This window comes from Phalangium opilio, unplaced genomic scaffold (genome assembly GCF_054372755.1).
Source record: "Phalangium opilio isolate 3A_F unplaced genomic scaffold, DU_Popi_V2 ptg000041l_1, whole genome shotgun sequence".
Classification (NCBI taxonomy): Eukaryota; Metazoa; Arthropoda; class Arachnida; order Opiliones; family Phalangiidae; genus Phalangium; species Phalangium opilio.
Window position 1 is genome coordinate 3,738,897 of NW_028324165.1, and position 13,015 is coordinate 3,751,911.

A 13,015-nucleotide genomic window follows, 5' to 3' on the forward strand; every position below is an offset into this window, starting at 1 on the left:
AACCCGAGGCAAAGTCGTCCATAGAGATATTGTTTCCCTTGTCATTATAGTGGCACTTTGACCATCCTTCAAGTCGGCTAGGAATTTGATGATCCGAATTGCAAACTGTTCCAAGTTTCTAATCCTGTAATATTTTACCCCGTTAAGTCCCTAATTTTAATTGTAAATCAATCTCAATGTAGAAACCTCCGGAACCGAAAAATATTACGCTGCTGTTAAGAACAATATCAAGCTTATTAAGGATTTTCGTTTAATGTTCAAGGCTACGACCAAGAAAGGTGTGAAAGGACGGAGTTCAATACTTTTTCTTTTCGTAAAAAGGAAGGTAACCCCTTTCGTATTCTATACAATGGTATGTAAGTTTGCTGTAATACATTCGGTGTACGTAGGATTAGAGATAAAGATCATAATATAAAGTAAATTAGACAAGAATGAAGACTATGTTTTGGTCTGTTCTATTGTAATAGGGTTAGTTAGCGAAGTATTTGGAGGCCAGTGGCTACTTGCATATAGTGCATTTCTGGTTCTTATTGCTTATTATAGATTTTTTTGCATACAATCCAAATTTATATGATTCTCAGTTGACGAATTTAAGTAAAAGCCATTTGATTAAGTGTTTGATTTATTATATAATAATTTCTTCAATCTTCGTAAAGAAGATAAAAATCTGAATATTTTTTTTTAAAAATTTTACTTACGGCATTAAGTTTTGCAAGTCATTAAATTTGCTAGTTATACTTACGGTAGGTGTGAAAGGAGGGAGTTCAATACTTTTTCCTTTCGTAAAAGGGAAGGTAACCCCCTTTCGTATTTTTTACAATGGTATGTAAGTTTGCTGTAATACATTCGGTGTACGTAGGATTAGACATAAAGATCATAATATAAAGTAAATAAGAGAAGAATGAAGACTATGTTTTGGTCTGTTCTATTGTAATAGGGTAAGTTAGCGAAGTATTTGGAGGCCAGTGGCTACTTGCATATAGTGCATTTCTGGTTCTTATTGCTTATTATAGATTTTTTTTACATACAATCCAAATTTATATGATTCTCAGTTGACGAATTTAAGTAGAAAGCAAAAACTTCCGTAATATTTCCCATTCATCTGTAACTTCCTCCTTTCATATCTCTATGGGCTTATAGATGTAGGCCCTATTTTAAAGTAAAAGAGCTTTTCATGAATAAAGATTATAATATAAAATAAATTTACTCCTCTCTTTTATTTTGCTATAAAAGCAAAAGATCTAATTATAAAATGAAATTGATATAATATAAACTAATTTCTCCAATCTGCGTAACTACGGTATAAATTTATATACTATTATCAAGTAACAATACAAGTCAGTTTCACTAAAGAATATCTGAGCCTAGATTGTCACATCTATGTCATAGTGGAGGGGGGGGGGATAAGTTAGTATACTCCCGTCACGACTGTATTATCTATGCAGTTAGCCTTTTAAGCAGAGTTAACTTCTTAATACAAAGGTAATTAAAATTGCGTTGTATAAAATCTATTTTGGAGTATAGGCCATAGTTTACCATTCTTTATGACTCTCATGATAAGTAGCACTTGATTTATTCTAAATTAACTTCTTCTATCTTCAAAAGAAAGTTCATATTAACTATCATTAAATTTAGTGTAAGGCATTAAGCTATTTTTTAATTTAAAATGCTAAGTCAAATATTTTTGGGATGTGTGGTTTTGAAATTAAAAGTAATTACCAATTCAATTGATCATTTTCCTATATTCCTTTGTTTTTTCTTCGTTGACATCGAAAGGTTTGTTTGCTGGTTCAGCGTATTTTCCATGGAAATCAATGCTGAATTGTATGTTTATCGTTCGGCAAGCGGCTCTTATAGAGTTTCCCATGCTGGAAACGTTCCTTTATATGATAGACCTTATACATTGTCAGGTAGAGAATAAAACCTTGCATTACTTAAAGATCTTAGATCAGTGGCTTCTCTCTCGCTCGCAGTCCATGGTACTGAGAAAGGTACTGAAGCTATTATAGTATCTAGCCGTTATACGAAGGTATTTACTACCCCTTCCCCCCCCCCCCCCGCAAACCAATTTTTTGAGATGTTTACCCCCAATAAACCCCCCCATCTGTGACGTAGGCAATATCTTTGAAAATATTCTTATTTTAATTAAAGAGGACCATTATAAAAAATGTACATTATACAAACTAGCAATTACGAAAACCGTTCTCCTTTATGATCAATTATTATGTATGCCAATAAGAAATCCATATTTAAATGCAATAAACTTAACTTTAATTTTTAAAATTTTACACTATTAGCATAAAATTTATACTGTCCTCGTTCTGGTATACGAAATCAGCGTATAAAAGGCTCTTTTCCAATGCGCACGGACGATGACGGGCTAACGTGTTTCTTTGGTGGTCATAGAGACAGGTGACACGTGTCTCACCTTCTATATCCATGGCCTTTGGACAATCCACGTCATTCAAATTTATGACTTCTTTATTTAAAATATTAAAAAGAAAGAAACATTTTTGATTACCCTTGCTATATATACGGTCTGCGAACCGGGTACCTAACATAAGACAGCGACGAAGATTATGATAAGGCGTTTCTCCTCGTCCAAATGAGATTCCGTGTAAATTTCTGGTGATGTAGCTATTGAGTCGTTGTGTAGACGAAGGTAGCGTAGATTGACTATAAGGCGGTAAAAATGTCCATGACACTATTCCTGGAAGTTTAGTAACAGTAGCACAACTTAGTTCTTTAACTATCAGATTACCTGCGAGGTTGCATTTTTCGTCCTTCCCGTGTAGATACTCAAAGTCAACTACTACAGATTTCATGTTATCTAGAAGATAGTTTCCTAAATGATGATTCTCCAAATGGTTGGAGTGCGGTTTATATACTTTTCAAAGTCCTTTCACTCAGTATATTAGCTATAGAATATAAATCACATGACGGAGGGGGTGGCATACTGAAACACGTATGACAATAGCTCTTAAGAGGTCCAATCGTTGCCCCTAAATTGACAGTCGGTATAACAAAAGAACTGTGTTTTCGACAGAAGATTAAAAATGCAGAGACAACAATCTCTTTTTAATGTCAGGCGGTCAAACATTCTCCACAGAAGGTATATTGACAGATGTCTTAAAAGGGGATGTAAAGGTAAATAATGAGCCCTTGGCTAAATTTATTAGACAGATAATTATAGTTTTGTTGAAAATATGTACCCTTAAAGCATTAACGTCTAAAGTACCAAGAATGCGTACGAGGTCTTAGATAAATCTTCAAACGTTTCTTTGTGATATTGTGTATACTAGTTTTTAGCTAACGTTTCAAAAACTTTAACATAAGAATACGCCTACAGTCAAACCATTCAACAGTGAGAAAAAATAGGCATTTCAACGTTTCTTATTGCATTGTGTATTTTATTACAATTATGTATACTAGATTTAGCTAAGGTTTCAAAAACTGACATAAAAATACGCCTACAATCAAACCATACAATTCAACAAAAGGATTAATTATAACAAACGAGTTGATGCGTCATTCCATTAGTGGGTTTTACGACAGTAAACTTTGGTCTCTAAAGATGCATTGTTAAGAAAAAATTTCTTTGATCAATCAAATACTGACAGGTCTATTGAAGGAATATTAGGAGTAATAGATAATTCTTCAATCAAATATTGACTGTCTATTTTTTTAAAAAAGGGGTGTAAGCCGGGGGCAGGTATGTATTGGATAAACAAGATAATTATATAGTTGTTCAATCTAGCTATCCATAGGTCACTGGGTAGAGGTAAAGCTACCTAAAATGAGGGACTAAAGGGTGAAGAAGCCTGGGGAGATATAATCAGGGGGAGGGAGGGGGATATTTAGGATAAAGAAGTTAATTACAGTTGTTAAATGTATCTAACCATAGATCAATCGGTAGTACGGTAGAATCACAACACCGTAAGTATAACAAAAGAAGAAAATATAATAGACAAATCACAAAAGCCGCTGATTTGTGTATTCGGTTAGTCTTGTGATTAATAAAAAAATCGTCAGTTTTCGGAATACTATGTAATATAATAAGGAACATATAGTTATTTATAAAATGAATTTCAGTTATAATAAAATACAAAAATATTTTTAATCTTTTTTTTTAAATTTTAATTTAAATTTTTAGTAATTTAATATTTTTTTTTCTTAATTTAATTTTAAACTTTTTTAATAATTTTTTTTAAGAAAATACTTTTCGAACATTTCTGTGGAGATTTTTGAAAATTTTTAAGTATTTTCGTGAGGAAAACATGGTGCGCAAGGTCAAGTGTGTTATCCCTCCCTCCGAAGAGGAAGGGATAACCGACTTCAACTTGAAGTCGGACTTGACCTTGCGCACCATGTTTTCCTCACGAAAATACTTAAAAATTTTCAAAAATCTCCACAGAAATGTTCGAAAAGTATTTTCTTAAAAAAAATTATAAAAAAAGTTTAAAATTAAATTAAGAAAAAAAATATTAAATTACTAAAAATTTAAATTAAAATTTAAAAAAAAAGATTAAAAATATTTTTGTATTTTATTATAACTGAAATTCATTTTATAAATAACTATATGTTCCTTATTATATTACATAGTATTCCGAAAACTGACGATTTTTTTATTAATCACAAGACTAACCGAATACACAAATCAGCGGCTTTTGTGATTTGTCTATTATATTTTCTTCTTTTGTTATACTTACGGTGTTGTGATTCTACCGTACTACCGATTGATCTATGGTTAGATACATTTAACAACTGTAATTAACTTCTTTATCCTAAATATCCCCCTCCCTCCCCCTGATTATATCTCCCCAGGCTTCTTCACCCTTTAGTCCCTCATTTTAGGTAGCTTTACCTCTACCCAGTGACCTATGGATAGCTAGATTGAACAACTATATAATTATCTTGTTTATCCAATACATACCTGCCCCCGGCTTACACCCCTTTTTTTAAAAAAATAGACAGTCAATATTTGATTGAAGAATTATCTATTACTCCTAATATTCCTTCAATAGACCTGTCAGTATTTGATTGATCAAAGAAATTTTTTCTTAACAATGCATCTTTAGAGACCAAAGTTTACTGTCGTAAAACCCACTAATGGAATGACGCATCAACTCGTTTGTTATAATTAATCCTTTTGTTGAATTGTATGGTTTGATTGTAGGCGTATTTTTATGTCAGTTTTTGAAACCTTAGCTAAATCTAGTATACATAATTGTAATAAAATACACAATGCAATAAGAAACGTTGAAATGCCTATTTTTTCTCACTGTTGAATGGTTTGACTGTAGGCGTATTCTTATGTTAAAGTTTTTGAAACGTTAGCTAAAAACTAGTATACACAATATCACAAAGAAACGTTTGAAGATTTATCTAAGACCTCGTACGCATTCTTGGTACTTTAGACGTTAATGCTTTAAGGGTACATATTTTCAACAAAACTATAATTATCTGTCTAATAAATTTAGCCAAGGGCTCATTATTTACCTTTACATCCCCTTTTAAGACATCTGTCAATATACCTTCTGTGGAGAATGTTTGACCGCCTGACATTAAAAAGAGATTGTTGTCTCTGCATTTTTAATCTTCTGTCGAAAACACAGTTCTTTTGTTATACCGACTGTCAATTTAGGGGCAACGATTGGACCTCTTAAGAGCTATTGTCATACGTGTTTCAGTATGCCACCCCCTCCGTCATGTGATTTATATTCTATAGCTAATATACTGAGTGAAAGGACTTTGAAAAGTATATAAACCGCACTCCAACCATTTGGAGAATCATCATTTAGGAAACTATCTTCTAGATAACATGAAATCTGTAGTAGTTGACTTTGAGTATCTACACGGGAAGGACGAAAAATGCAACCTCGCAGGTAATCTGATAGTTAAAGAACTAAGTTGTGCTACTGTTACTAAACTTCCAGGAATAGTGTCATGGACATTTTTACCGCCTTATAGTCAATCTACGCTACCTTCGTCTACACAACGACTCAATAGCTACATCACCAGAAATTTACACGGAATCTCATTTGGACGAGGAGAAACGCCTTATCATAATCTTCGTCGCTGTCTTATGTTAGGTACCCGGTTCGCAGACCGTATATATAGCAAGGGTAATCAAAAATGTTTCTTTCTTTTTAATATTTTAAATAAAGAAGTCATAAATTTGAATGACGTGGATTGTCCAAAGGCCATGGATATAGAAGGTGAGACACGTGTCACCTGTCTCTATGACCACCAAAGAAACACGTTAGCCCGTCATCGTCCGTGCGCATTGGAAAAGAGCCTTTTATACGCTGATTTCGTATACCAGAACGAGGACAGTATAAATTTTATGCTAATAGTGTAAAATTTTAAAAATTAAAGTTAAGTTTATTGCATTTAAATATGGATTTCTTATTGGCATACATAATAATTGATCATAAAGGAGAACGGTTTTCGTAATTGCTAGTTTGTATAATGTACATTTTTTATAATGGTCCTCTTTAATTAAAATAAGAATATTTTCAAAGATATTGCCTACGTCACAGATGGGGGGGTTTATTGGGGGTAAACATCTCAAAAAATTGGTTTGCGGGGGGGGGGAAGGGGTAGTAAATACCTTCGTATAACGGCTAGATACTATAATAGCTTCAGTACCTTTCTCAGTACCATGGACTGCGAGCGAGAGAGAAGCCACTGATCTAAGATCTTTAAGTAATGCAAGGTTTTATTCTCTACCTGACAATGTATAAGGTCTATCATATAAAGGAACGTTTCCAGCATGGGAAACTCTATAAGAGCCGCTTGCCGAACGATAAACATACAATTCAGCATTGATTTCCATGGAAAATACGCTGAACCAGCAAACAAACCTTTCGATGTCAACGAAGAAAAAACAAAGGAATATAGGAAAATGATCAATTGAATTGGTAATTACTTTTAATCTCAAAACCACACATCCCAAAAATATTTGACTTAGCATTTTAAATTAAAAAATAGCTTAATGCCTTACACTAAATTTAATGATAGTTAATATGAACTTTCTTTTGAAGATAGAAGAAGTTAATTTAGAATAAATCAAGTGCTACTTATCATGAGAGTCATAAAGAATGGTAAACTATGGCCTATACTCCAAAATAGATTTTATACAACGCAATTTTAATTACCTTTGTATTAAGAAGTTAACTCTGCTTAAAAGGCTAACTGCATAGATAATACAGTCGTGACGGGAGTATACTAACTTCTCCCCCCCCCCTCCACTATGACATAGATGTGACAATCTAGGCTCAGATATTCTTTAGTGAAACTGACTTGTATTGTTACTTGATAATAGTATATAAATTTATACCGTAGTTACGCAGATTGGAGAAATTAGTTTATATTATATCAATTTCATTTTATAATTAGATCTTTTGCTTTTATAGCAAAATAAAAGAGAGGAGTAAATTTATTTTATATTATAATCTTTATTCATGAAAAGCTCTTTTACTTTAAAATAGGGCCTACATCTATAAGCCCATAGAGATATGAAAGGAGGAAGTTACAGATGAATGGGAAATATTACGGAAGTTTTTGCTTTCTACTTAAATTCGTCAACTGAGAATCATATAAATTTGGATTGTATGTAAAAAAAATCTATAATAAGCAATAAGAACCAGAAATGCACTATATGCAAGTAGCCACTGGCCTCCAAATACTTCGCTAACTTACCCTATTACAATAGAACATACCAAAACATAGTCTTCATTCTTCTCTTATTTACTTTATATTATGATCTTTATGTCTAATCCTACGTACACCGAATGTATTACAGCAAACTTACATACCATTGTAAAAAATACGAAAGGGGGTTACCTTCCCTTTTACGAAAGGAAAAAGTATTGAACTCCCTCCTTTCACACCTACCGTAAGTATAACTAGCAAATTTAATGACTTGCAAAACTTAATGCCGTAAGTAAAATTTTTAAAAAAAAATATTCAGATTTTTATCTTCTTTACGAAGATTGAAGAAATTATTATATAATAAATCAAACACTTAATCAAATGGCTTTTACTTAAATTCGTCAACTGAGAATCATATAAATTTGGATTGTATGCAAAAAAATCTATAATAAGCAATAAGAACCAGAAATGCACTATATGCAAGTAGCCACTGGCCTCCAAATACTTCGCTAACTAACCCTATTACAATAGAACAGACCAAAACATAGTCTTCATTCTTGTCTAATTTACTTTATATTATGATCTTTATCTCTAATCCTACGTACACCGAATGTATTACAGCAAACTTACATACCATTGTATAGAATACGAAAGGGGTTACCTTCCTTTTTACGAAAAGAAAAAGTATTGAACTCCGTCCTTTCACACCTTTCTTGGTCGTAGCCTTGAACATTAAACGAAAATCCTTAATAAGCTTGATATTGTTCTTAACAGCAGCGTAATATTTTTCGGTTCCGGAGGTTTCTACATTGAGATTGATTTACAATTAAAATTAGGGACTTAACGGGGTAAAATATTACAGGATTAGAAACTTGGAACAGTTTGCAATTCGGATCATCAAATTCCTAGCCGACTTGAAGGATGGTCAAAGTGCCACTATAATGACAAGAGAAACAATATCTCTATGGACGACTTTGCCTCGGGTTACGCCATTTACTGTTTAGACTTAACACCTGATGGTTACGCGAGTCATTCAGATCATTGGAGTCCCAACGAAACAAGGACAATTAAGATTAGAATTGGGCTTTGAAAAACCCACGGCCAATACGCTTAGTTGTATCGTATTAGCCGAATTCCAGGCTTTGTTACAAATAGATAAAAATAGAAACGTGTCAATCGTTTGTTAAACAAATAATGAACGCCGATCAGATAACACGATAACTACGATTCACGCCACATTTCCTAGGTGTTTACCCAATTGATTTATTACCCGAAAAAATTGACTGGGTATCCGTTTACTTTGATGGAAACAGAAGGGATTATTACTTTGACTCCTTGGCTTTAGGGAACTTTCTCCCCCTCGATTAAAGAATTTGTTAAAAGAAATTCAAGAAAATGGTCCTTTAACAAAAGAAGTCTTCAAAACTTGTCAAGTTCGACATGCGGACTATATTGTATTATGTATATAATACAAAGAACAAAAAGAAAGAGCCACAAATCATTCATGAAGCAGTTTGGACGAGATCGGTTGAAAAATGACGTCATTGTTACAAACATGTTGAAGCGCGCCCGTAAAGATTAACTTAATCCTTTTGTTAACAAATACTCTTTGTAATCTCTTTTGTATTTTTAAAAAATAAATGTGTCACCCTTTTTTAATACTGTTTACTTTTATTTCGTATATTAAGGAATTTGAGGGGGGAAGGTAAAAAAGGGGGGTAGTAAATTTAGGGGGATATAACTCAAATAACCCTTTCATCATATACATTCAGCATCATGAACTCCGAGCTGCAAAGATGTAGAGAAATTTAGTATAAAATAACGAGAGAAAAAAACAGAATATCGCATTCGAACTTTAGATCTCGTAACATCAAGATGGATCCTGAATCACTTCGCTGGAATTTGGACGAACTAGCTGTAAATAGGCCTTGCCCCTTAACTGGGATTTTACTAGCCTGGAAACCGACCGATAATCCTTACGAAGAACATTTAAAACATTTCCCTAGGTGTAATTTTATCCGAGGTGGGCCTACTAAAAACATACCCTTTACCATTGATGAAACAGAGACGTACACCAAAAATATAAAAGTCAAGACTGAAGAAAAGAACGTCTGAAAAACCTCAAGAAAACACGGAAGAAACTTATCATACCTTTAAAGTCAAAACTAAAGATCTCGAAAGATTAGTTTTGGAACTCTACGTTAGAAAACAACTTAACGCTTTGTATATCAAAGAAAGGCTTAATGACTTACGTAAGATTTAAAAATAATATTAAAATTTATCATCTTCCTTACGAAGATAGAAGGAATTATTTTAGAATAAATCAAATACATTTTAAAATGAAAAATGAAAATTGAAAAAATATCTTTAATATTAGAACCTATACTTTTAAAGAAAATACAAGTTGGGAAAACCAAAATATTACCTCTCCGAGTCAAGAGGTCTACTACTACAAACTTATTTACCCAGATATGGAGTTATTTCACTTTTTTGAAGTAAAAATTTACGAAATATTGAAGTAGTATTCCAAACATAGCAAACAGTAAAGTAGACGACATTTTACATCCAATAAGGATAAATCTTGGACACATGGAAATCAGTCAATGGGGAAAAGAACAGGAAATGAAGTCTACGCTTCAGCTGTTTACCCTATATTCTGGTAGCTACATTCACAACTGGTTTTCAGTGTAAACACAATCGTCTCGTCTCACCTCAACAATATTCTTAGTTTGCCAACACGAATGTTAACGTTAAATAACACCAAAGCTAAATTATACCCAGACGCACTAATAGTCATAGCGCACCGTAAAGAGAATAAAAAGTCTGTAGCTACTCGTTTACCACTAGCCCTTTTACTAATCTAATTGCCACCATGATCTTTTCTTCTATTATAAAATCTTTACCTGATTATTTAAGAGTGTATTTAACTTTCGGCTCACTCTGAACCGTTAATGTCTCTTCATTTCAGACACGAAAATCAAAGCCAAAAGTTTACTTCACTTCAGGCCTCAATAATTTACACTTTGTTTCACTAAGCCTATTGCGGATAATACTTGTTTTACCCGCCGGAGTCTAGGTCTTAGGTTTCTTCATGAAGTCACTAAACCAAGGATTATTCTATATACAGATGTCGTATAGCTTAAGTAATATATAAACAGCCATTTCAAATAACAATATTAAAAAAAATCTTTGGAATATCAAAATGAAACAGAGCTTTAAAGCTACAAAACTACTAAATGCATCATAATTACGAAAAATACTTCCACATATTCACTTTATATTATGTAAAAAGGGAATATTAAGGTTCTGTATGATTTCTTAACACATCAACACAAGGCTAACTGCTAACGCGACGCACTAGTGTAACAACGGACGGACACACACAGACAAAAAAATAAGCTGCTTTTTAACTCTTTCCGTATTAATTTTGAGATGAGAAACAAGATTATCTTAAATATTAAAATAAATATAATTAATATTAAATATTTTCTTCGTCAGTTGTTTGCCTTATTGAACGTTACATCGTTTTGATATAGAACAATTAAACATTCTAGAGAGACTTGACTAATATTGGCGTTTGAAATGAAGCATACGCCGGTTGCTTCGACTTACTCAAATAGGTAGTATATAAGGGATTCGAATCGCGGCTGTAGATAAGAACATCGCAATTGCGTGAACCTTGGAGGAAGACCCCTCCATTGGAAGGCTAGACGTTTCTCGTAACCCTAGCCGATCGCCGCGTATGTCTTAACCTTAAGGATGTTGGTGGTGTTAGAAGCCAGGTGTACAGACTGGTGTCCATGTGGGATGGACAAAAACAAAGACCAGAAGATGGTTGTGTTAGAAACCAGGTGTACAGACTGGTGTCCATGTGGGATGGACAAAAACAAAGACCAGAAGATAGTGGTGTTAGAAGCCAGGTGTACAGACTGGTGTCCTTGTGGAATGGGCGAAAGACTAGAAGATGGTGGTGTTTAGAAGCTAGAAAGTTCAGACTGGTGTCCATGTGGGGTGGACAAATGAACAGTTGTTAGACAGACAATGGAGTTATAGCCTGTAAGTGGAATACAATTTCCGGGACTGTAAATGCGGTCTGGAAATTGAATACACGTTTGCTCCGATCTGCAAACTGCGAACGCGGTCACGTGGGTATAACAACGGACAGACAGACAGACAGACAGACAGACAGACAGACAGACAGACAGACACGTCGAATTTAGAACCTCTCCGTGACATACGTCACTCGGAGAGGTAAAAATAACTTTTTACTTTATATTATGGTCTTTATTCCTACAAAACCATCTTTTGTTATAAGCCTATACAATCAATCAAATGTTGACAGGTAAAGAGAGGAGAACGGGAAAACCCGACTCCTCCCCCTTGAGTGGCCGCCATCTTGAATTACCGTATACTGGCGCTCTACTCTCTTATATTAAATATTGTTAATTATAGTTTAGAAAAAGGGTTACATTAAATATTGTCGTGAAGGTTTCATAAATAACTAACACAAACATCGTATTACTACCAGTTTCCCGTTAAGACGTTAGGCTTGTTATATTCCACAATTTTATAAAACCATATAGCCTTTCCGGTGACTATTCCGTGACGTTAGGACTTTAGTTTTTACAATCTTTCTATGAACGAAAACCTTTTCTTATGAGCATCTACTACAGTTGTCAAGAGCAGCAATGTGTGAAACGAAAATGAAAACACGTTGCGCAATTAACACATTTTGAAATGGTTCTTTCCAAGTTTTAAATTAGTGAGTATGCTTAAATACAATCCATTTTATTAGTCCATGTGATTATAACGTCGATGTCTGATCAAATTATGCTTCATTGTGCTGGCATAATCACACTGATCACATTTGAAGGGTTTTTCTCCGCTGTGACTGCGTTCATGTTTGATCAAATTATACTTCATTGTGCTGGCATAATCACACTGATCACATTTGAAGGGTTTTTCACCGCTATGAATGCGTTGATGTGTGATAAAAACATACTTCCGCTTACATGCATAATCACACTGATCACATTTGAAGGGTTTTTCACTACTGTGAATTCGTTGATGTCTGATCAAATCAGTCTTCCACGCACTTGCATAATCACACTGATCACATTTGAAGGGTTTTCACCATTGTGAATTCGTTGATGTCTGATCAAATTAGCCTTCCACGAACATGCATAGTCACAATGATCACATTTGAAGGGTTTTTCACTACTGTGAATTCGTTGATGTCTGATCAAATGATACTTCCGCGTACTAGCATAGTCACACTGATCACATTTGAAGCGTTTTTCTTTGGTATCCTTTCGAATGTCAAGGTCAAGATCCCTTTCATATTCAGGTGCACATTTGT

General features: G+C 33.8%; 2 protein-coding genes and 2 long non-coding RNA genes across 4 annotated transcripts; 2 read left to right on the plus strand and 2 right to left on the minus strand.

Moving 5' to 3' along the window:
- Positions 1–742: 742 nt before the first annotated feature.
- Positions 743–2,001, minus strand: LOC149679424 (uncharacterized). The gene is made up of 3 exons (XR_016365769.1): positions 1,720–2,001; positions 1,029–1,149; positions 743–835 (listed from the first exon to the last, which is right to left on the minus strand). It is a non-coding gene; the product is annotated as an uncharacterized LOC149679424 (long non-coding RNA).
- Positions 2,002–2,248: 247 nt separating this feature from the next.
- LOC149679425 (uncharacterized) lies at positions 2,249–2,925 on the minus strand. The gene is made up of 3 exons (XM_089835204.1): positions 2,889–2,925; positions 2,555–2,830; positions 2,249–2,479 (listed from the first exon to the last, which is right to left on the minus strand). The coding sequence occupies exons 2-3, from the start codon at positions 2,823–2,825 to the stop codon at positions 2,286–2,288; spliced, it is 465 nt and encodes a 154-aa protein (XP_089691330.1). The 5' UTR covers positions 2,826–2,830; positions 2,889–2,925; the 3' UTR covers positions 2,249–2,285.
- Positions 2,926–5,721: 2,796 nt separating this feature from the next.
- On the plus strand, positions 5,722–6,398 carry LOC149679426 (uncharacterized). Its single transcript, XM_089835203.1, has 3 exons — positions 5,722–5,758; positions 5,817–6,092; positions 6,168–6,398. Exons 2-3 carry the CDS (start codon positions 5,822–5,824, stop codon positions 6,359–6,361), a joined length of 465 nt encoding a protein of 154 aa, XP_089691329.1. The 5' UTR covers positions 5,722–5,758; positions 5,817–5,821; the 3' UTR covers positions 6,362–6,398.
- A 238-nt stretch (positions 6,399–6,636) lies between these two features.
- On the plus strand, positions 6,637–7,900 carry LOC149679427 (uncharacterized). Its single transcript, XR_016365770.1, has 3 exons — positions 6,637–6,923; positions 7,494–7,614; positions 7,808–7,900. It is a non-coding gene; the product is annotated as an uncharacterized LOC149679427 (long non-coding RNA).
- The last annotated feature ends 5,115 nt before the right edge of the window (positions 7,901–13,015 follow it).